General features: G+C 36.9%; 1 protein-coding gene across 1 annotated transcript; it reads left to right on the top strand.

The window, feature by feature from the left end:
• Positions 1–1,479: 1,479 nt before the first annotated feature.
• LOC103026856 (exportin-5) lies at positions 1,480–24,000 on the top strand. Its single transcript, XM_049472404.1, has 33 exons — positions 1,480–1,837; positions 3,570–3,691; positions 3,820–3,892; positions 3,985–4,122; positions 4,849–5,031; positions 5,501–5,527; positions 6,009–6,194; positions 6,964–7,040; positions 7,699–7,731; positions 7,940–8,036; positions 8,231–8,314; positions 8,421–8,546; positions 9,285–9,375; positions 9,659–9,787; positions 10,617–10,729; positions 10,827–10,982; positions 11,151–11,192; positions 11,287–11,376; positions 12,278–12,477; positions 13,043–13,142; positions 15,458–15,639; positions 16,964–17,064; positions 17,753–17,849; positions 18,590–18,725; positions 19,357–19,455; positions 19,832–19,878; positions 20,761–20,867; positions 20,956–21,015; positions 21,369–21,466; positions 21,553–21,660; positions 22,035–22,172; positions 22,489–22,653; positions 23,401–24,000. The coding sequence occupies exons 1-33, from the start codon at positions 1,736–1,738 to the stop codon at positions 23,548–23,550; spliced, it is 3,657 nt and encodes a 1,218-aa protein (XP_049328361.1). The 5' UTR covers positions 1,480–1,735; the 3' UTR covers positions 23,551–24,000.
• The last annotated feature ends 1,342 nt before the right edge of the window (positions 24,001–25,342 follow it).

Raw genomic sequence — 25,342 nt, forward strand, 5'->3', positions numbered from 1 at the left:
AGACTATTTAGCTTTTAGACTCTCCTTAACACAGTGTCCCTATGTAGGTCACACTCCTGAGGGAGTGTCTAAATTCACTCCTGTTTTTACCGCTACTTAGTGAACTAAACAGTGTCTCACTATATAGTGCACACTAATGAGGGCGTGTCCGAATTCACTCCTGTTTTTACCGCTACTTAGCGAACTAAACAGTGTCTCTCTATATAGTGCACACTAATGAGGGAGTGTCTAAATTCACTCCTGTTTTTACTGCTACTTAGTGAACTAAACAGTGTCTCACTATATAGTGCACACTAATGAGGGAGTGTCCGAATTCACTCCTGTTTTTACCGCTACTTAGCGAACTAAACAGTGTCTCTCTATATAGTGCACACTAATGAGGGAGTGTCCGAATTCACTCCTGTTTTTACCGCTATTTAGTGAACTAAACAGTATCTCTCTATATAGTGCACACTAATGAGGGAGTGTCCGAATTCACTCCTGTTTTTATCTCTACTTAGTGAACTAAACAGTGTCTCTATCATTGACAGTATATATTAACTGGACCAAGCCATCCCGCTGATTTCAACGGAGCCAGGTGAGGCCAATCGTGTCACTTCCTGATCGGCGTCTCGTGGGGCGTTAACCGGGAAAGTGAGAGATTGCGCAGGCGCCAGCATGACGCGAATCTTCCGCGTGCCGTGCAAACAACCGTACTGTTTATAGGAGCTGCACAGAACTATTAACTCCACAGTGAGAAAAGCTCAATTCCGTCCTAGAATGGGGCTTTTATTAAATGAACAGCAGATAAAAACTAGAATTACTGATATCCAATATTAGTCCACGGATTTACTGAAGAATATTCATAGTTTGTCTATATAACAAGCATTTAGAAACTCAGTAATAAGAATAATAAATGTGTAATATAAATTACAGTTATATCTATACATTATAATTCTCATAGTCTATCTTATTTCTATTTACTACTATCTTACTATCTACAATGTATTATAACTGATAGTAGTAGTATTATATTTGCATAATAAGAGGTTACTTTGACCCTGCTCTAATTCAATCAGCTCTGTACTTTTAAATTAAGAGGAGCAACTTCTCCAAACATTACAGCACGGTATTTTGGGTCGCTGTCTTTTTACGTCATCGTTAGCATAGTTGTATAAAAATTTTATTTTCTAAAGCCATGAACAGATTATTAATCTTATGGATCAAATTGCAGAAAATCCGTTCTTTGTAGAAAAGAACACGGGTCGTGTCATAATCGAAAACGGCTTGGAAATACATTTATTATTGGTTCAAAGACACCCCGAAATGAATGGAAGTGAATGGATAGCTTTGCTCTAATGGTCCTCTCATTCCTCAGCAGCACACTTCCGGTGGCACGTTTTGGAAGGGAAAAGCTGGGGGCCTGGTCTCTATATATAGTGCACACTAATGAGGGAGTGCCCGAATTCACTCCCGTTTTTATCTCTACTTAGTGAACTAAACAGTGTCTCTCTATATAGTGCACACTAATAAGGGAGTAGGGAGCCTTTTCGGTTAGAGATGTGTTCACACGTGATTGCTTTGCGCATGCGTATTGGGGCTGGAGCAGAGGACGGCACTTGTGTAGTAGCGTGCTGTGCTGCATAGTAGTGGTGGTGTATCTGGATCTGGTTGTGTGTTGTGCTGGTTCTCCTGCTTTCTCCGGTGGTTCCCCGGGTGTTCTCTCCGCGTCCGCGCGCTCTTCTCTCCGCTCAGTATGGATGATCCGGTTAAATCGATGTGTGAACAGCTTATTAAGGCTGTGAACGTGATGATGGACCCGGACTCCTCGCACCAGTATCGCCAGGAGGCCCTGAAGGTACCCGGTGAACTCGGTGCTGTGCCGAGATTTGCTGCTTTGCCAAATCCTGCTACCGTTGTATTTATTTTATTGCTTAAGCTTCAAAAAAAAAAGTCTGGATAACTAGAATTAACATGCTTAAATGTATGTGTAAGATATGTGAACAATTTTTATCAATATAAATATGAGTTAACTGAATGTAATGTAAGTGAAGTGATTAGTGTTTTTTAGCCGCTTATTTTTGTTATTTTATTAATAATTATTACTTTCATTCACACGTGTCCAACAACTTCCTAAAGCTCAGACTTAGGTTTAATTCAGACATATATATAGTAATTAACCAGAAATATTAAGAAAAACACGTTTAAAACACGTTAAAAGATGTTGAAAAAAACGAACCAGCGCATGCGCAGAGACGTAGGGAGCACATATCGACGGGTAGCACAACTCAGCGTGACGCACTCCAGCTAGCTCACTGTGCTAATCTTTATTAATGGAAATTGAGAGTTTTGCTGATTTAAAACTCATTTATTTCAGTTTATCTAGGTTATCTATGTGTGATTTTAATATTATTTATTATATATATTTTAGTTGGTTATGTGCTTAGCTTGTTAGCTTGCTAAGTTCTGATGATGTTCTGCAGCTAGCTGGTTAGCAATCCTTACAGTGCACAGGTTCTGCAGTTTATCTGGTTCTGGTCCAGTGTGTGGTTCTGTTATAATGTTATATAAACACCTGTTTATAAGATTATGATTAGTATTATTATTAAATATTATCTGTGTGTGTAGCTGTGTGTTTAATGGGATGCTATAGCTGTGGGTTAGACACCTGCAGTGTTTAGCATCTTCAGCTGCACGTGTGTGTGTGTGTGTGTGTGTGTTATGATTTTTATTTTAAAAGCTAATTGAAATACATTTCGTGTAAAGTAATAAATTAAATAATGCATTGATTTGTGTAGGGAATCTGAACTAATATATTTAATTTTGAGAACAAATCTGAGTTGAGTAAACATCAAATTGGTGAACTAAATTTGAGAAAATTCTCAAAATGTTCATAGCAAATTTGAGTAAATTAATAAGATTGTAAAATCAAGATTTAGCTGCTGATGCTGCACATAAAACTCTTTGTGCGAATAACGCAAAAGTGTTTATATACTTTACCCAGTAATTCAGAGCTAAGAAACAAATGTTTTAGAATTAAATGTTTTTAGAATTAGTCTATGGAGATAAAACACCACCAGCCAAGTACAATTGAGATAGGTAGGTGTTTAGATGTTTAGAACAGTTCTGTTTACACTCGTTAAAAGCAAAAATTCACCCCGGTGTGGATTTTTACTTTCTAGACCTGGACTACCCACCTCTGTGTGTAACTATAGGGTTTAAATAGGATCTCCGGTGGATTTGGTGTTTTACAGAGACTCTAAGACTAGATCAGGGGGTGAACTGCACTTAGCAGGGTATTATTACACATGTTGTAAAAATGTCTGTTTTAAAACATTTCTGTTATTCGTCTTGCTGCCTTCTGTTGCAGTGCTGTTAGCCAATCAGAGGTGATATATTTGCATGTATGAATAATTATGAGCAAGAGCCGAAATCTTATTGCCTATATCACCTAGTTGTCCAGTTGCTGCACCTGGAGACAGGTGCGTATAGAACAGGTGTGGTGAACGAGAAGGCGGAGCTTATTAAAGATGCATGATCACTGTAATGCTAACAGGCTAACGGCTCATTGTCTCTCTTTTTGTTCTCAGTTCTGTGAGGATTTTAAGGAGAAGTGTCCGTTCTGTGTGCCGTGTGCTCTTCAGCTGGCTGATAAATCCCAGACGCCGGTGGTGAGACACTTCGGTCTGCAGACGCTGGAACACGTGATAAAGTGAGTTCTCCCTCCAGCTCCCCCCGAACCCCTGCAGATACTGTAGATCCTCCTCCTCAGAGCTCTGATTGTTTATTTAAAGTTTTATTTATATTAGCTCTTACACAGCGTCTGTCTGCTTCACACAGGTTCCAGTGGAACAACATGCCTCAACAGGACAAGGTCCATCTGAAGAACTGCTCCATGGAGCTGCTGTCATGCGTGAGTAGAGGAGGAGGATGGTTTGATCTGCTCAGAGAAGCTGATTTGTAGAGATTTCTCACTGATTTTTGTGTTTTTTGTGTTGATTTCAGGGAACCTACCCCATCCTGGAGGAGGAGAGTCATATTAAAGACGCTCTCTCGCGGATCGTGGGGGAGATGATAAAGAGGGAGTGGCCTCAGCAGTGGCCTGATATGCTGACGGAGATGGAAACGCTCACTTCATACGGGGTATGTGGTGGGACTTTTTGTCACCTTAGCGCTGGACGATATGGCCAAAATTTATATTGTAATATATTCCTTAATTTCGGTCGATATGTTATAATTTTGATATCAATATAAATACTTTGAAGGCCTTAGAAAAACTGCTAACAATCCCTGCAATAGAAATCTACCTACTACTGTCTGAAAATTTAATTTAAGTCTTTAAAGCCCCTCTCTCAAAACCTATATAATATATATATCATCGCTGTCCTATGAAAAACACTCCATTTTTGTCTATTTTTAGTTTACTACATAATTTGAACAGACAAACTGTCCCTCACGCTGCGCCAAAATTTCTTTTTGGGCTCCTCTAAAGATTTTCAATAGGGTTTAGATCTGGAGACTGGGCTAGGCCACTCCAGAAGCTTGATTTGATTCTTACTGAGCCACTCCTTGGTTATCCTGGCTTTGTGCTTTTAGTCATTGTCATGTTGGAAGACCCAGCCACGACCCATCTTTAATGCTCTAACTAAGGGATGGAGGTTGGGTTGTTCCCCAAAGTCTTGCAATACATACATGTGCCCAGTCATCCTCTCCTTTCCTTAATACAGTGCAGCATGTAGCATGATGCTTCCACCCTCATGCTTCACAGTAGGGATGGTAGTCATCATTCTGGAATTTAAGAATGTGGAATAAAAAAATCATAAATTAAATACATTGGTAATATTTTTAAATGTATTATTTATATAACAGGAGACACAGACGGAGCTGGTGATGCTGATTCTCCTGCGATTGGCTGAAGATGTGATAACGTTCCAGACTCTGCCCACGCAGCGACGGAGGGACATCCAGCAGACTCTCACGCAGAACATGGGAAACATCTTCACCTTCCTCCTCGCCATCCTGCAGCAGCAGGTGGACGCGTACCGCAGACTGGTGGGTGTGCAGCGGCTCTGACTTTACCTTAATTCAGACAGGATCAGGTTTTGCAAAGTTAACATTAGCGCAAGCTAACTGAGATACTAACGTTAGCGGCAAGCTAGCTGACGTTACTGGGGTTACGAAGAGCTAGCTAACATTAGCGTAGAGCTAGCTAACATTGAGAACAGTGAGACAGCTAACAGTGAGAAGTGGTGGAAGAACTGCAGCAATAAAGTCATTGATAAGATAAAATAATAAATCTGCTACTGGATAGCTAACCAATAAGGGTGTTTTAAAACTTTTGACTGGTAATGTATGTCTGTTCTAAGCATTTTCTTTGTTGGTGTAATAAATAAACCACTAGAGGAGAAATACTCTATATAACATGCTCTGAATTTATGTAAGGATTTTTTGTGCTGTTTAATGACTTTTATTTTGGTATTTGGATTTTCTTCATGTTTGTTCTGTTTTGTTTTTTCTTCAGAAAGTAGTTCCAGGTCAGGATGTAAAGGTGAGTATAGCACTGCTGTGTGTGTGTATGGTTTTTATAATGCAGTATTACTGGTACAGTTACTGTATAGTTCTGTATCTGTTTTAAATGCATCTTAAACCGACTCAATGTCTTTCTTTAAAATGCATCTCAGACTGCTTCCTGTAGTGGTTTAAAATATCAGATTTGTACCTGATTAAATTTGTCTTAGACCAGCTAAATGTCTGTTTTACATTTTTCTCAGATCACCTTCTCAAGTGATTTAAAAGATCAGATTTGTGTCTGTTTTAAATTTGTCTCAGACCAACTTCTGAAGTGTCTCATGTAGTCTCCTGAATTGGTTTAAAAGATCAGATTTGTATTTGTTTTAAATACGTCTCAGACCAATAACTCGGTTTTAAAATATCAGATTTGTCCGTTTTAATTGCGTCTTAGACCAAATTAATGTTGTAAATACGTCTCAGACCACCTCCTAAAGTTATTTTTATCTGTTCCCCTGCAGGCCAGAGCTCACTGTCGGGTTGCCATCACCACGTTAAACACCCTGGCGGGCTACATCGACTGGGTGGCGCTGTTCCACATCACTAATGAGAACTGCCAGCTGCTGGAGATCCTGTGTCTGCTGCTAAGCGAGGCGGAGCTGCAGCTGGAGGCGGCCGAGTGTCTGCTCATCGCCGTCAGCAGGAAGGTCTGATTCTTTTACTGAGGAGTTTATCTTAGTGGTTTTAAATTTATGCACTAATTAATAATTTAGTGAGAAATTAAAGCAGTAAGCGGACGTTTGCTACCTGTTATTTTGCATTTAGCAGATGCAGATAAAATAAACACAGAATTAGAACAGAAGCTCCACCGTGCATGTTTTAAAACTCATTTTACAATTGCACATTCTCACCAAAAAATTACGGACAATTATTTTAACCCTGCTGTTCTGTTCTGGGTTAATTTGACCCATTTTCATGTTTGAAGATCTGGGAAAAATAGTTAAAAGTGTTTTTTTTTTCAGTATGGAAATGGTTCATCTCACATATTTGCAAAACTAAAACTAAATAGCAAAGATATAAAACACAATAGTTTTACATAACAGTGAAACATATGTTGGTCTTTCAAAATGTTTAAAGTAGTGTAACATTATCCCAATAATCCTAATTGAAGCATTACCTGTTAGAGGTAAGAAATGCCACTGCACTAAATATTAATAGAATAATTAGTAATGGAAATAGAAAGGAAATTTTCACACTGCTTTTTAGTTTTTTTTTTGGTTTTAGACATATTTGGGATAATTAAACATGCAGAACACCGTTACTGTTCCTGACAAATGAACATAACAGCAGGGTAAAATATCAAAATAAGCCCTGTGTTTGACGCATAGGGGTTAATGAGGATTATTTGCATGCAGCCATGATGAGCAGCAGTGAGGGATTCTGGGTAATAGTGCTAATGTTCCTAATGTTCTGCAGGGGAAGCTGGAGGAGAGGAAGCCCCTCATGGTTCTGTTTGAAGACGTGGCCATGCACTACATCCTGTCTGCTGCTCAGTGAGTTCCTCCTCCCAGCATCCCGCTATCTTTACACATTCTACAACTGTACAAATATTTATTCTACAGCTCTGAAAAAAGAGAGCACTTAAAATTGATGAGTTTCTTTGATTTTACCAAATTAAAAACCTCTGGAATATAATCAAGAGGAAGATGGATGATCACAAACCATCAAACCACCAAACTGACCTGCTTGAATTTTTACACCAGGAGTAAAGCAGCATAAAGTTATCCAAAAGCAGTGTGTAAGACTGGTGGAGGAGAACATGATGCCAAGACGCATGAAAAAAAACTGTGATTAAAAACCAACCAGGGTTATTCCACCAAATATTGATTATTTCTGAACTCTTAAAACTTTATGAATATGAACTTGTTTTCTTTGCATTATTTGAGGTCTGAAAGTTCTGCATCTTTTTTGTTATTTCAGCCATTTCTCATTTTCTGTAAATAAATGCTCTAAATGAGAATATATTTATTTGTAATTTGGGAGAAATGTTGTCTGTAGTTTATAGAATAAAACAACAATGTTCATTTTACTCAAACATAAACCTATAAATAGCTAAATCAGAGAAATATATATATATATATATATATATAAATATATATATATGCAGTATTGGAGTTATCTTTTCAATCTTTAACCCTTTTTTTGTTGCAGATCTGCAGATGGTGCTAAAACTAATGGTGATCAGTAAGTATATGTGTTTACTGTTAATTTATTCATTTTCCAGCAGGAATTGGCACAATGCCCACACTGCTGCCAAAAGTACCAATCGTTATAGACCACTCTGTGTTTAATACATCTATATAATAAATGAGATGCACTAGTATATTTGTTTTTATATAAAAGTACAGTAAAAACTGTTTACTTTATTAAAAATGAATTATTTCTCATAAAGACCAGCAGGATCAGGACTGGATGAGAAGAAGTATATTTTCCTGAAGAGGCTGTGTCAGGTTCTCTGTGCACTCGGAGGGCAGCTCTGTGCTCTAGTGGTAGGTTTCTGTTTATATTTATAATATACTTTAAGTTGTGTATTAAGTTACGTTCACACAGCAGCTAAAAGTGGCCTAAATTTGATTTTCTGACTGAATTTGATATTTATTTAAGGCTGTTAATCACTTATGTATGTTATGTATGTATATTCTAATTGTATTGATCAGATGTAATGTTATATACTGTGCTTTAGGGTTCGGCTGTAGAAACCAAGGTTCCTGCAAACCTGAATAAATATATGGAAGCTTTCCTTGCCTTCACCACTCATCCCAGCCAGGTAAACCACCCCTATACATACATATAAACACTTTAATATAATATAATATTAATTCTGTGTACTGTACTGTTTTCGAATGCTAAACTCTTTTAAAATTCACCCCCAGTTCCTGAGATCTTCCACGCTGACCACCTGGGCGAGCATCTTCAGACACGAGGTCTTATCTAAGGACCCGACGCTGGTGCAGATGTCCGCTAAATACATGAAGACGACCATGACCAACCTGGTGAAGGTGAGGGTCGATAAAAGATCACTGAATTTAAGATTTTTAAGGACCTGCAGGAACCCTGATTAATGCCAAATCAAAATCTGGATAATTAAGGTCTGAAATTTTCTTAAATTTACTGTAAACTTGATGTAGGTATTAAATTTTCAGACTGTGTTTAATACAGGTGGAAAAGCACATGCTTACATTAGCGGTGAGTTAGCTAACACTACCAGAAAGATAGCTAAGGTTAACGGAGAGCTAGCTAACATATTAACATTAGCAGCTCTATCTAGCTACATTACTGAGAAGAGAACTAAGTTTAGCGGAGGGCTAGCATACATACTAACGTCAGCAGCGTTGTCTAGCTAACATGCTAACATAAACTTAGCAGCGAGTTATGTAAGTTACCGGAGAGATAACTAAGGTTAGCGGCAAGCTAGCTAACATAGTAACATTAGCAACGAGCTACCTAACATGCTTACACAAAAACATTAGCAGCGAGTTAGCTACGTTACCAGAAAGAGAATTAAGGTTTGTGGCAAGCTAGCTAACATTTAAAGAGCTAGATAACATACTAACATTAGCGGCGAGTTAGCTATGATAAGTTATGACTACATTTTTGAGTCTTAAATTATATTTATTGCGGTCTAAAAACAAGTTTTAAAAAGCATTACATTTGATTTTTTAAATAGTGCAAGATCCCTGTTAATATAATAGTAATTATTGTGTTTTTTATAATATTTATCACATTTATCTTCTCAGACTGGATTCCCGTCTAAAAACGATAACCCGTCTTGTGAATACTCCCGCGTGGACTTTGATTGTGACGAGGACTTTATTACCTTCTTCAACGGTAAACAGTTTATTATTTTTTTACTACAATCCACGTCTTAAATGATAAAATCACCTCAGAGGCCTCAGAGGATGTTTATTTAGTTGTTTGAATGTTGTAGAAAAAAAGCAGATCACAGACAAAACTAAGACATTTTAAATAGCAACTTTCTGACTTTAAGAAACACTTTCCTACTTTCTCTGCAGTAGGAAATAAAGTTAAAATTAAACAGTATAAAAGGTTTAAATGTCCAAATAAAGAATAATTCATAATAAAAATAAGTATGTTAATGTGTTTCCTACAGCGTTTAAGGCCCAGCAGGGAGAAGTTGTTCGTCAGGCCTGTAAGATCGCTCCGTTTGAAGCGTTTCAGATCGCCGCAGAATGGTTACAGTACCAGATCAGCGCTCCCATCGATGCTGGAAACGCCCCCGGTGAGTATATTTATTTATTTTTTTATTTTTTTAGTTTCATTAATATCCAGTGTAATATCCACAATCAGCAAACAGACTGTCTGTCTTCGGTGTGAATTCAACTTACATGTGACTTGAGTAGCACTGCTGAGGTACGTTTATTCCCAATGTAGCACTGCTGAGGTACATTTATGACTCATGTAGCACCGCTGAGGTACGTTTGATAATGTAGCACCGCTGAGGTACATTTATGAAAAATGTAGCACCAACGAGGTACATTTATGATTAATGTAGCACCAACGAGGTACATTTATGATTAATGTAGCACTGCTGATGTATGTATGTTTATGACCTAAACGTACCTCAGCGTATATATGACCTAATATACGTTTATGACCTATGTACGTTTCATAGTCGTAAACGTACCTCGGCGGTGCTATGTTAATCGTAAACGTACCTCGGCATGTTACAATTTGAAAAGTGTTTAATAAACCTTTTTTATTATTATTTTGTAATACATTAGCTAATGTTTTAAGAGTTGCTGATTAGTCTTTTAATAAGCGATTAAAGACTAAAATGATCTTTTTAAGCAGGTGTTTGGCTAATGCATCAGGAAAATTGTGTTGTTTGCTATCATTTTGGGCCCGGAAAATATTTTATAATTATATATACAATTATAATTGTATTAATTATTTAATTGGTTATTGTTTACTATTTGTGTAATTCTGTATTGTTAGTATTTACTTTATTTTCTTATGTTAAGAGACTCTCGTATCTGGTGAAGAATAGTTGTATTCGGTTATATATAAAGTAAGAATATAAGGAATAAGACTTCTGTTCTGTTTTCCAGCTAAAGCAGACGGGCTGTGTACGGTGTTGTCGCCCTCGGTGGTCCAATGGGAGGCCATGACCTTCTTTTTGGAGAGTGTGATTGGTCAGCTCTTTAAAGTTCTGGAGAAAGAGGTAAAGCTAGCTTTTGTGCAGGTTCTCCATCATACTTATCTCAAAAACAGCAGCATGTAGTGAAATCTGAATTATCTTGTCTTATTCTGATGAGCAGAAGCTTCCTGTGGAGCAGGGCATGGAGCTCCTACAGGCCGTAATGAAGTACGAGACCCGAGACCCGCTCATACTGTCCTGCATCCTCAGCAGCCTCTCCGCCCTCTTTCCCTTCGTCTTAGATCGACCAGAGTTCCTGCCGCAGGTGTTCTTTAAGGTGAGGCGGTTAGTTAAAAGTAGGTCATGCTGTTTCTGCATCAGCAGCCGGAGTCCGAGAGAGAGAGAGTGTACAGGAGGCCAGTAGTTTCTTTCTGACCAGTGATAAATTTAGAAGTCAGAATGTGTTTTTATGACTGCAAAGTTAATATTTATTTTTTATCTTTAGATGTTTCCCGCCATCACGTTTGAATTGGCTGAAGGAAGTAAGGTAAGATCTGATCTTCTCTAAAGGTTTTCTACCTGTTGAATCTGTATTTGTGTTTTTTTATTTTATTTTTTTTATGCCGTTTAAATGCTTTTAGGCTCCTCGAACCCGATCTGTGAAGAACGTCAGACGACACGCCTGCTCCTCCGTCATCAAAATGTGCAGAATGTACCCGGAGTACATACTAGTACGTATTAAATATACAGCTTTTATTTTTATGTTTAGTAATGGTTGTGTACACTTTATGGAGTGGTTAGGGTTAGGGTTTATTGTGCATGACCGGTCTTCGTATATGTTTGAATGGGAAGAGGCCAAAATAGTGGAAACAGAGTCTGATTATTGTCTAGGAAACATATTTACATCACTGATCAAATCTGATAAAAACCTCATGAAGAGTTTGTAGCGTTAAGCTCTATACTGCAGTTTAGTTTTGACTGCTGCGCCTGCGCTGATCTCCACAATGAAATGGGGATTCACCACTAGCATAATGACCCTCCCTCTATTCTCTGCAAATCAGCAAGCTGATTGGCTTATTGTTTTTGCATATTAGTGATGCATTAAAACTAATAATGTTTTTTGCCCCATTTTTCACCATTGCATAAATTTAACAGACTGTTAAATGACTGAAATAACAAAAAAGATGCAGAACTTTCAGACCTCAAATAATGCAAAGAAAACAAGTTCATATTCATAAAGTTTTAAGAGTTCAGAAATAATCAATATTTGGTGGAATAACCCTAAGTTTTTTTCATGCATCTTGGAATCATGTTCTCCTCCACCAGTCTTACACACTGCTTTTGGATAACTTTATGCTGCTTTACTCCTGGTGCAAAAATTCAAGCAGTTCAGTTTGGTGGTTTGATGGTTTGTTGATGGTTTGATGGCTTGAAAACGTAAGACAGGAAAAAATAAAATAAGAATGCACTATGATAAAAGACAAGTTAATTGAGAAATACCTTAAATGCTGAATTATTTAAAGGGCTAAAAGGGAACTATAGTTTACACTGCCAGTACAGAATAAAGACTGCGTATTAATGGGATATCATTCATTAATTTATTAATTTTTAATGTTTATTTTTTATTTTTAGCCGTACTTTGACATGCTCTACACCCAAGTGAAGGATCTGTTTGTGAATGAGATGCTGCTGACGCAGATGGAGAAGTGTGCGATGGTGGAGGCTCTGGTTCTGCTCAGTAATCAGTTTAAGGACTATGAGAAGCAGAGGGTGTTTTTGGAGGAGCTCATGGCTCCGGTCTCGGCCCGCTGGCTCTCCGAGGAACTGCACAGGTACTGAGTTAAAACTGGAGAGAAAACGAAACTAAAATGTGGAACTCATATTATTATTATTATATAGATGTATTAAACACAGAGTGATCTATTTTAAGTGTTTATTTCATTTATTGTTGATTTATTATTAAGCTTACAGCCAGTAAAAACCCAAAAATCAGTGTTATCAATATTATATTACAAGATTAAGTGGTACTTTTGGTTAGCAGTGTGGGCAGGGTGTCAAATCCTGCTGGAAAATGAAATCTGCATCTCTATAAAAGTTGTTTTCAGCAGAGGGAAGCTGTAAGATATGAAGTGCTGTAAGATTTTGTGGGAAAATAAAACTGCACTGACTTTAGACTTGATAATAAAACACAGTGGATCAACACCAGCAGATGACAGACATGACTCTTCAATAATGTTTAATACAGTTGATTTAGAAATTACTTTGGTATTATTTATCATTTTTACTTTTATTAACTTTAATACAAAAATATTTAAAACAGTATTTGTTCCTGTACTGTGATTTTTGGCAGGTCGTTATATAAGATGTAAAAAATGTTGTTGTTTGTGTTTGTTGCAGTATATTGTGGGATCCTGTTAGTTTCTTGTCGTTCGTTGGCGCGGACCGAGTCGTCACAGATCCCAGTGATGAAGATCTGATGGGACTCAACAGATCCAGGGTAAATATTAAATAGATCTATAGTTTTATAACTTTAAAAACAACTCAAGTCTGTTTTAACATTAAACTAACTGGTTTTTGGGCTCTCTTGTTTCACTGCAGCTGAAAGAAGTCACAATGTTCGAGGAAGCACTGCATGAGCGTTTGCTTTAAATGATTTGGTCCTTTTACCTTTTTACTTTTACTTAAAAGTACTTACTTTTAAGTTATTGTTTTTCCACTTCCAGTAGCCAAATATTTTTGTTTGGCAAATATTTAGTGCATCCCAAGTTAATGGCTATATTTTTAACTTTAGATTTTGTTTAAATCTGTTTTTAACTTGAATCAAATTTTTTTTTTCTCTTACAGCTTAAAGAAATCCTAATGTTAGAGGAAGCACTGCATGCTGACCTTAAATAATAGAAATCCTAAAAGCCATTTTTGGCACATTCCTGGTCTATAGCTGTATTCATAACTTTAAAATTAGCTTAATTCTGTTTTTAACTTTAATTTAATTCTTTCTTTGTCTTACAGCTAAAAGAAAGGCTAGTGTTAGAGGAAGCACTGCATGATTAACCTAAATAATTATTTAGTCATTTTTGGTTGCTACATTTGGAATATTTCTAGTTTATTGCTATAATTATAACTTTAAAATCAACTGAAGCCTGTTTTAACTTAAGTATTTTTTTTTTTATTACTGTTCTTTAATTTTTTTTTTTTTTTCTACTTTCAGTAGCCAAATGTTTTGGGTTGCCAAATATTCAGTGCATTTCTAGTTTATAGCTGTATTTATAACTTTAAAATCAACTCAAGTCTACTTAAAATTACTTAGTTTTAAGTAATTGTTTTTCTACTTCCGGTTGCCCAGTGTTTTGGGTTGCCAAATATTGAGTGCATTTCTAGTCTGGGTGTTCTGGTTGATGACCAACTCTCCTTCACGCACCATGTGGCCTCGGTTGCTCGGTCCTGCCGCTTTGCGCTCTATAACATCCGAAAAATTAGACCGTTCTTGACGCAACAGGCCACCCAACTCCTGGTGCAAGCGGTCGTCATCTCACACCTCGACTACTGCAATGCCCTGCTAACTGGCCTCCCGGCCTGTGTAGTAAAACCACTCCAGATGATCCAGAACGCAGCAGCACGTCTGGTCTTCAACCAGCCAAAACGGGCACATGTCACCCCGCTGCTCATTGAGCTCCACTGGCTACCAGTTGATGCATCAAATTCAAAGCTCTTACAATCGCCTACAAGCTGATACAGAACAGCTCCTTCCTACCTGCACTCACTCCTGAAGGCTTACACTACCTCCCGGCCGCTGCGCTCCTCCAATGAACGTCGCCTTGCTTTGCCAAACAAACATTCACACAAAGCAATCCAGACTGTTCTCATACAGAGTTCCCCAATGGTGGAACAAACTACCTTCTACTACCAGATCAGGAGAATCTCTCACTATCTTTAATAAACTCCTGAAGACAGAGCTCTTCAAAGAGCTCTTACTCTCCTAACACCTCTAACTAACTACCTTCTACTACCAGATCAGGAGAATCTCTCACTATCTTTAATAAACTCCTGAAGACAGAGCTCTTCAAAGAGCTCTTACTCTCCTAACACCTCTAACTAACTACCTTCTACTACCAGATCAGGAGAATCTCTCACTATCTTTAATAAACTCCTGAAGACTGAGCTCTTCAAAGAGCTCTTACTCTCCTAACACCTCTAACTAACTACCTTCTACTACCAGATCAGGAGAATCTCTCACTATCTTTAATAAACTCCTGAAGACAGAGCTCTTCAAAGAGCACTTACTCTCCTAACACCTCTAACAAACTACCTTCTACTACCAGATCAGGAGAATCTCTCACTATCTTTAATAAACTCCTGAAGACAGAGCTCTTCAAAGAGCACTTACTCTCCTAACACCTCTAACACACTAACTACTTCTAACCTCATTTCCTTCTTCCTCTCCTTCACTCCTCTATCCTATTATTCCCCTTTGACCTCCTTTTATCCCTATCCAAAGATGTTTTACCTTTAAACTTATTTTACATTGTACTTGACTATTGTAAGTCGCTTTGGACAAAAGCGTCTGCCAAATGTAATGTAATGTAATGTAATGTAATGTAATGTAATGTAATGGTAATAGTAGTCTGTAGCTGTATTTCTGGTTGTGAAAGAGTCCGGATCTGCTGGCCTGTGTTGTAAGTGCTGTGTTCTGGCCGGTTTCTCTTGTACGTATGTGAATGCGTATGAATGAAGCCGTGGTTGAGTATTTAAATGCCTCTCGGACGGTTTGGAGCTCCGGTTTCAGAGCCCTGATCCTCTCCTGTTTGCTTGCAGATCAGTTTTTGCGTGTACACCATCCTCGGAGTGGTGAAGCGAGCGCGCTGGCCCGATGATTTAGAGGAGGCCAAAGCTGGAGGCTTTGTGGTGGGCTACACTTCCACTGGAGCCCCCATCTACAGGAACCCCTGCAAAGACCCGGTGCTCGCCCTGCTGCCAAACCTACTCGCCTTCATGAGGTGAGCAGGTTTGAGGTGGCTAGTGCCTTCAGTAATCTCACACTGGCAGCCCAACTGCCCTCACGGATTGTAGTGATGATGGAAATGGTGATAATCAGTTATCTACTGATGGTTTTGGTGGATAATTGATGATTAAGAGAGATTAAGAGTGGTCGAATGGGAAAAAATGAAAAATATATATATATATGTACGCTGTTTTAATGATGAAAAAACAAAACATAAAACTGAAAATTGTAGAGCATTAGTACTTCAAACTAAAAAACATCAACTATAAGGCTCCATAATATTGGAAGGTATTACTGATATTTGCATTTCTTTGCTTTTTTTTCTTCTCCTCTTTCTCTCTTTTTCCGTAGTAGATTTGTCCTTAAAACTGAACAGTGTTATTTTTTTATATTTTATATTTTGTATTAAGCAGCAAAACCAAGATCAGTTACTGTCCACTCTATTACGCTGCGTTCACATAGCAGGTAAAAGTGGCACAAATCTGATTTTCTGTGTAAATCCGATATTTATTTAATCTTTTTAATGTGACTCATATGAGTTCTGTCTGAATGGTTCTCAGTTTGTAAGTGGTGCGCATGTGCGACAGAGCCGTGCTTCACGTTAAGTTTCGCTTTTAATCCAGAATAATAAATCAGAATCTCAACTAATGTACTCTTATGCAAAAATAGCACTTTTTTAAGAATCATATATCCCTGATGCCTTATCTCTATCAAGAAGTGAATAGCTCTGTCTAAATTAGTGTTCTCTTAATTCATGTTTGGAGATGATTGGAGAAAGATCATTTTTGGGGAGTTGTATCTTTGCTGTTTTGCCTCACTTATGCTGCAAATCGAGTTGTAAGTGTTTTTTATTTATTGGGCAGTATGTTTGGCTTGCTCTTATGTTAATCAGATATGTATCAGATTTCAGTACCACATATGGAAGTCGCCCAAATCGGAATTGAAATGGTCAGATTTACTGTGTTTTTTGCTGTTTACGCCACTACATAAACACATTTCCACATTTACCTGCTGTGTGATTCTTCTTTATCTTTTCAAACTTTTAGATAAAATAAAACGTCAGAGACAGAAGATCTGAAACCGTTTCTGCTCAGTTTACAGTGTTGTACGCTGATCATCCTCTAGTTCTTTAACTAACCTCCAGTGGATGGATGCACACTCTACCGCTCCTCGATTGTTTAGTTTAACTTTTGCATTTGTTAAACAGTTACAGCAAAGTGTCCCACATGATCAGTGGAGCTCATAATGCTCATAATGATTTTATATTTCAGTCATTTCTTTGAAAGGCTTTGTTTGATCTCATCAAGTTGTCGTTCCAGGACTCTAAACAGCTTGTTCCTTCCGGAGAACGTGGCTCGACTCAGTGAGACCTTTAGTCGGGCGTATGAGGTCCTGGACGTGGAGAAGAATCTAATTTTGTGTGAGTTTAATGATCTTTATTTTAAAACAATACTTATTATTGGATTTTACATATTATTTCAATGCGTGAATTATAATAAATGGACTAAAGAGTAAAAAACATTCACAATTTCGATATTAACCCTTTTAGACCCAAGTTATGTTCCCGTAATGGGTAAAAAAAGCTGTTTTGTGCCTGTAAAGCACACAAAAGAAGAATCTGCTCATATAAAGTCCAGTTTAATCCAAATTCTATTTAATATTGACCTTATGTCACAAACCATCAAACCATTCCTACACAGCAAAGTAAACATGATTAGTGTTTAAGTGTCTAATTCACATAAAATTAGCAAAAATTAGTTCTTATTACTTTGCCTGAGCTGCCTTTTTTTCAGTTAAGTGGGCGGGGCTTAGTTACTGTCTAATTGGCTTGTAAACCAGTTCATTGGCTGGTTCATGCTCTAAACTGATAGACAGCAGTGAGTATTAATTAGTTTTATTTGAAACACAACATTAAAAAAGGAAATACGTGATGTCCGTTGTAGTGGACGCAGGGTTTGAAGACGTCTGGCTGACCCACATGGAAACAGAGAAGAGAATTAGAGTTAATCTAACGGGAGAAACTTCAGTAATAAAGTTATTGGTTTAAAAGCTGATATTGTAGTGCATATTTTGACGTATTTATGATTTTTATCATGTTTTTTCCACAGCAATTTCTCAGCCTACCGTGGACGTGTACGACACTCCGGTGTACAAAAGCTCAGTGGAGCGTCTGCAGGGCTTCTTCTGCGCTCTGTATGATAACAGGTGAGCCTGGATTACGCTTTAAGAGCTGCAGAGCATCTTTAAAAATTAGAATATCATTTATTAAAGTCTTTTTTTTTTTTTTACGGCTTTTGATTTTTCAAAAAAAAAAAAAAAAACTCAAAGGTCCTTAAGATTTTTTATTATTCCAAATAAAGGTCAAATTTAGTTTAGTTTAAGAAAAATGATTTAGTTAAGAAAACTGGAAGAGACTGAAATATATACGACAGTCATTTTTACTGTATTCATTTTATTTTACGAGAAAGTGAACATACAGCAAAACTACGAACAGTCCTGTCTACGTCGTGATTACCTGAATCCACTCTGACAATTTTAAGAAAATCAGAGAAAGTCAAACATTTTTTGACTTTCCCAATTTTCTTTAAATTCGCAAACTGGATTCAGGTAATCACGACGTAGACAGGACTGTTCGTAGTTTTGCTGTATGTCCTTCCAAAGCTGAGTCTTGGACAATAGAGTTTTGCAGACAAGCCAGATAAGAAAATAATGCATTTTTTTTTGGTTTGTTTGTTTTTTTATGTCAAACAGTGAAATAAATAAACATTAAATAAGATCACTCTGTTTTTAACACATCTATATAATATACAAGTTTCATATTTTCATAATTACTGAAATAAAGTAACTTTTAAATGTATATATATTTTGCACTAGGATTTTACTCAACAGCAGTGACTAATTCATCTGTTTTCTCACATTTTTCTTTTTCTTGTTTGCTCTTGTAGTTATCATATCATAGGGCATTCTGGGACGGCGTTGCAGCAGGATTTCTACACTATTGATGGTCTTGCGGAAAAGTTAGTGAGCTCAACCCTCGTCCACCTGGAACACGTTCCTTACCATCGACTCCGCCCCCTACTCCATATCCTTTATAACATATAACCGAACATATAAAATGTGCTTTTTAATGCCTTTTAAAAGCTTTTTTAGGACTGGATAGTGAATCGTAAATATCAAAATATTATACTTAATACTAATTAATACAAATCAAACCTTCTACAAGGTTTACTATTTATTTGCAGTTAAATTCTTGTAAAGAACTTGCTTGTGTTGCTTGTAGAAAAATCTTAGTTTTATTTCTGTATTGACAAATTTTAAGCCAGAATATGCGATAAATATGCTAATGTTTCTCTAAATTAATGTAATTACAGAATCCCAAAGGGAATTAATACAATGGGTGATCTCCATAATAACAGTCTTCTAAAATATTTTGTATAAGTTTTAGAAGATAAAAATACCCAGAAAGTTTTGGAAAAGTCATGGAAATTTACCAATATTTGTGTTTCCACTTATCGACAAAAAAAATAAATAAATTTTGACTATAGTTGTAGTTGATTGTTGGTTTTATTGTCCATGTCTTTTAAAAAGTGTATAATCATAAATCATAAAAAGTCATAATAGTCAAAGGTCAAACTCTATTGGTTAAAAAGTGTATGAACCCTGTTGTTCATATTGTTCAGAACGTTTTTTCCTTAATGTTATTTTTTGTTAACGGATGTTCATGAAGCCTCTGGTGACGTCCTGTCCTCCAGAGTACTACGCCGGTGTGATCTGTCCTGTACTGGGCGTCCTGTTTACTCACCTGCTTCAGGTAAACCTCTCCTGTCTTCTGTTCTGTTTTACTGTAGTGCTTAAAAGTGATTCTAAATCCTTTAGAATTTTCAGTATTTTGTATATTTCTGCATGAATACGATATAAAACATCATCAGATTTTTACACTACAGTCCTAAAATTAGATAAAGACGATCCAGTTAAACAAACGAGACAAAAATATTAAACTTGTTCATTTAATTATTGAGGAAAATGATCTAATATCACATATTGGTGATTTAAAGCTGAAAATATGTGAAAATACGTAAAGCTGTAGGATTTGAAGAGTTAATTAAAGGTGAAATTCTTGAGTCTTGTTGAAATCCAGTATTAAAGTGCTGTAAGACTTTCAGTAAAGCAGAATATTTCTCTTACAGAGACTGATCTCCCGGTGGCAGGTCATCAACCAAAGAACCGCTGAATTGTGAGTGATCTCTACCTCTAATTTTTGATTATTATGATTTATAATGATTAATTTAGGTGGCTTTTCCGATTTGCAGTGTTTTTAACCCCTTTTCCATTGTGGTTATTAAATGCAATTTTCGCTTATTTTGATATACCTTCTGTTTAGCTTAGAATATAAAAAAAAACACTGTACCCTAGGGGTTAATGCCTCATGTGAAAATAGATATTTGGACCCCAAAAATTGATGCATTTTAAAGTTAAACAAGTGCTGGATGTTAATCTACACAGATTTCTCTCCTGAAAACTGTTTATTTGGGTGAGTAAAGCACTTCCGTTTATTTACAGTAAGATTAGATTCACAAATTTCTCCAGCACTAAGGCTGGAGCATTAGCATTAGCGTCTAACCGAAAATAGCAGTTAGCATGCTAATGCTAATGCTGTGCCAGCAGTGCTAGCCCGGGTTAGGAAAAAAGTTAAAGTTAAGTCTAAAGCACTCGAATCCCGGTCATGCAGCTTGCCATCAGCTGCCAGAGCTCTGAGAGAGCACAGTTGTCCTTGCTGTTTCTCTCTGGGTGGGTACAGTACAGTAGATGGCGCTCTCTCTTTCCCCTCATCACTCCTAGGGTGATGTGGATCAGCACAAGGCTGCGTCTGTGAGCTGATGTATCAGAACCGAGTCGCTGCGCTTTCCTCCAAGCGTTAGCGCTGTGATGCTTCTCAGCAAAAAGGTTAAAAAAGGGCGGAGTCTGACTTCACATGTGTCGGAGGAGGCGTGTGCTAGTCTTCTTTACCCTCCTGGTGTTGAAGATAGGGGGTGGGGGAGTTGGGTAATTGGTCGCGTAAAATAGGAAGAAAATGGGAATAAAATTAGAAATAAAGTTGTTTTTTTTAAATATATAGTGGTCCAGAGGATGAAGATGAGTGCAGTGAGGAGAGTCAGGTGACTCAGGAGATGCTGGAGGATCAGCTGGTGCGATTGGCTACCAGAGAGGTCATGGATCTGCTCTGTGAGTTACCCCTACATTTCCTCATTAATTATTTTATCAAACTTTTTAAGCATTTTTAAAGCTGTTTCCTCATCTATTATTTCTGCAGACGTGTCGTGCATATCAAGAAAGTGTCCAGAAGCAGCTGGAAACAAGGAGGATGCAGATGGCAAGTTCACGTTCTAGAAGTTCTACCAGTTCTATCAGTTAAAATAGCTTTTAGGGAAATTTTATCAACATCATTACTACAGAGAATCACTGACAAGAAGGTGCAACACAAGCAAATGTGTGACTCAATTCGTGAGCCATTCGCTGAATCCCTACGTCATTAAGCCCCTCCCACCCAACACTTCTTTTCATATCACCACAGTTACCAAAGCGGTTATGCCCTGCAGCGGAAAGTTTTTAGATTTTAAAGATTTTTTATAATTTTTTGAATAGAATAGGTTCAAGGTTAAGTGGTATACTAATGTGTGCATCTTTTTATTTATTTATTATTATTATTTTATTTTATTTTTTTAGGAGATGAGGAGATGATGGCCACGGATTCTTCTCATCTTAATGCGCCCCAGACCTCAGATGAGCTCACAGAACTTGGCAAATGTATTCTAAAAAACGAGGTAAAATCCTTTGTTTTATTTCTACTTTTCTACAGTTTTTATGTTATACAGAATGTCTCATTGTTATTTATCTCTAATGGTTTCAGGACATGTACATGACTCTCCTGACCCTGTCCTTCCACTCCCTGTCCTGGAGGGACACCGCTAACTGTCAACGGGTGGCTTCTCAGTTCTGCTGGGCTTTGCTAAGACAGGTAATTTCTCAGGGGGTTCTGGGTAATTTTCTCTTTTATGGGGGTTTTTATCCTCTGTGATTTTATTCCTGTCCAGAACGATCATGTAGGTGTTTTTCTCAGACGTCCTCTGAGAAAATTACAGGCCATAATTATACTTTGGGCGCGGCACAACAGCGAGTGAAAATGGAGGAGCTACTGAACGCTGTGACGTCATGTGACCAAGAAAAACTAAAGCCTAAAATCTCACTGATCCTCCTGTTTTTTATAATTGCAGTCCGGATGCAGGAGTTTTATCACTAAAGAGTAGAAGAGTGAAATATTTTACACAGAAGGATTTTATTTTAATTATATTGTGATATGAATAGTGATTTTGTGATCTGTGTGTTGTGCAGGTAATTTGGAGGAGTCTGGTACCGGAGGCGGTGACGTGGGTCTACGTCAGCGTGCTGAAAGCTCTGCAGATGCACGGTCAGCATGACGGCTGTAATGCTGCGCTAACCCAGCTAGCCTTGCTCATCTACGACGCTCTGGTGAGACTATAACTCTGATTAACGTTAGATATTATTGTAGACGTGAGTTCTAATCACAGGTCATGCTACTGTGCCATCAGCTGAGTCAGAGAGGAAGCTGTTGTTAAAAATATATCTTATGTTCAGAGAATAGTGCAAGAGTCACTCTTAGCTGGTATAGTATAGTATAGTGTAGTATAGGTAATATATAGAGTAGTATCAGGAGTTTAAGGAGTGTAGGGATTGAATTTGTTTAGGGTATTATTATTATTATTATTATTATTATTATTATTATTATTATTAGTAGGATTGTAGTATTTTTTTGTGATCTTCACAGCGGCCTCGATACGCAGAGCTGCGCACCGTCATGAACCAGATTCCCAACATCCACCCGGAGCAGATGGAGCAGTTTGACCAGAGGACTCTGAACCCTACACTGCAGAAGATCGGAGAAAAGAAGAGGAAAGACCAGTTTAAGAAGCTCATTGCTGGAACTGTGGGGGTAAGAGACAGTTGTGTAACTTGTGTAAAAAACAAGGTATAGCATGTTTCTTTCATTTTCGTATCCAATTAGATTAGTGGAATCAGAAGGGGTGGGGTATAAACACAACGCAATACAACACAACACAAAATCAGAACCACTTCTGACACCAATCTTTAAATCTATAAACTCTGGTGCTGATACATGGTTGCTAGGATGTTGGTAAGGTGTTGATATCGTATCCATAGTGGTTCCTAGGTGGCTCCTACGATGTTGGGTACTGGTTGCAAAGGTGTCCATGCTGGTTGCAGTGGTGTTACTATAAGACAACTACAAATGTCCTATATGATCAGTGAAGTGAAGTTTCACCAGCACCGAGACTGGAGCAGGATTAGCATTAGCTGCTAACCGCAGCGCTAGCTGTTTCACTGTTCAAAGGCAAGTACATCGAACTGTAGTGTTAAAACAAACTACGTGGGACGAAGCGCTAGCTGCTAGCACACCAGCTCACTGAAACACTCAAGATTCCTCAGTGTAGCGCTATCAGACGGTGTTTACTGGCGCTAAGCACTGGTGCTAACCGCGCTGTTAAAAATACTGGAAAACTAAGCTTACTGTTAATAAACGGAGGAGCTTTATTCACCCAAATAAACGTTTTTTAGGAGAGAAATCTCTGTAGATTAACATCCATGTTTGGCGCATCATATGTATGAAAATAGACCATTAAATGTTAATTAATAATTTATTAACATTTCTTTTTCTCTATAGAAACCCCTGGGGCAGCAGTTTAAGAAGGAGGTCCACTTCCGGAACCTTCCATCACTGTTTAAGAAGGTGAAACCTTCAAAAGACATTGTGGCCAATAGTGAAAATTCTGGATTAGTGAGTCTGTTCACACCTGAACACGAAGAAAACTAATTAAAAAAAAACACTGACACTCACCTGTTACAGATCAGCATCTCCTCTCACTGATGTCTTTTTTTTTGTTTGTTTTTGTTTTTTATTTAAATTTTCGGATTTGTTAAATTGTTAAAGCAGGGTTCTACAGTGGATGTGTTTTTCTACATTGTGCCATTTTTAAAAAATGAAAATAAAGAAGCCAAACGACTGAAAAGGAGCTATAAAGCGTATCTAAAGTGGGTCGTGGATTTTGTCTTGTGTTATAGACTGAATGAAGCCCCAGCACTACATTCCATCTCCCACCGTTAACTTGGTGGATATAACGAAACTTATTATTTTTTATTTTTTTTTGTTCAACGTCAGCTTGAGATAAAAACACTAATCGGTATGAATTTTGTGTACAGAAGACAGTATGTAGAAAGTGTCGTGCTATTTTGCTGTTTTTAATAAACGTACACTGAGTGGTCATCTAAGAATCTGGTGGATGTTTTGACTTATTTAAATTCATTTTATGTATCTTTTAGCTTTAGAGCGCACATTCATATACCAAGAGTATACATCACTTTTCCCATTTTCTTGTGCTATACATGTTTTATACATTTTTTGCTCGTTATATACCTTCTGCTTTGGTTATACTACATTACAATGGTGTGTGAAAAAAGTGTTTTCTTTTTTGCATGTTTTTCCCTCTCAAATATATAAATATTAGTCAAAGACAACTCAAGTAAACACTAAATGCAGTTTTTAAATGAAGGTTTGTATTAATAATGGAGAAAATAACCCAAAATCTACATGTTCCTTTGTAAAAAATAGAAATAGAAATAATAGAATAAAATAATATATAAAAATAATAATAAATAAAAAAGAAAATAAATCAACATTTAATATGTATATGTAAAACAGAAAATTCTAAAATAGCATAAAAAAACGAATTGATACATAAAAACTAAAACTATAAAATAAGTAAAATAATAGTAAAAGTAAAGTAAAATGTTAAGAGTGATAAGAAATGGTAAAATGAATAATAGAACTAAAGAACAAGAATGAAAATATAAAACAGAATAAAAAATTAAATAATAAAAAAAAATGACTTCATTAAAATATTTTACATTTATTCTAACCACCATACGAGAGCCTGTTTGTATCTTTGAACTGGAGACAAAAAAAAAGAAATCATGAAAGGGCAAACACTTTTTCACACCACTGTATATATTATTTAGATTAAGGATCCTTATGTTTAGGTTATATACAGTTTTATACAGCTTTTCTGTTATGGTAAGATTGTACTGAGATGTGTTGTTTTTAGAGGCAGCCTGAGAAAGTTTCACATCATTATTTTTACTGATGAAGTAACTGACCACACTGATGACCTCACACAGATATAAGATGTTTTATTTAGATTTAATATAAGCTTGAACATATGAGATCTTCTTTTATCAGAGAAGAAAATAAGATTTATTGCTTTAAAATTAGAAAATTTATCTTGCTAAGATTTAGTTTTTTTGTAGTGTTGCCATAAAACTTAAAAAAAATGTGGTCTATCTAAACATGCAGTATTTCTTTTGAATTAAATATTGTACTTTTTAAAATATTAAGCATTTCTGAGATTTCTGAGTTGTTTTTGATTAGTGTCGATTAGTGTCTAGTTCTCACATAACTCAACATGTTGCATGGACTAAAAGCTAAACTTAAGGGCAATCTGCACCCTGCCCTATTTTTTATTCTGTGGATACTGTGGTTATAATGCAATGCAGAAGCAGCTTCCTGTCAGTGTGTACACAACTATAGAAAAACAGTAGTAGGTAGTTGA

The sequence above is a fragment of the Astyanax mexicanus genome, chromosome 25 (genome assembly GCF_023375975.1).
Source record: "Astyanax mexicanus isolate ESR-SI-001 chromosome 25, AstMex3_surface, whole genome shotgun sequence".
NCBI lineage: Eukaryota > Metazoa > Chordata > Actinopteri > Characiformes > Acestrorhamphidae > Astyanax > Astyanax mexicanus.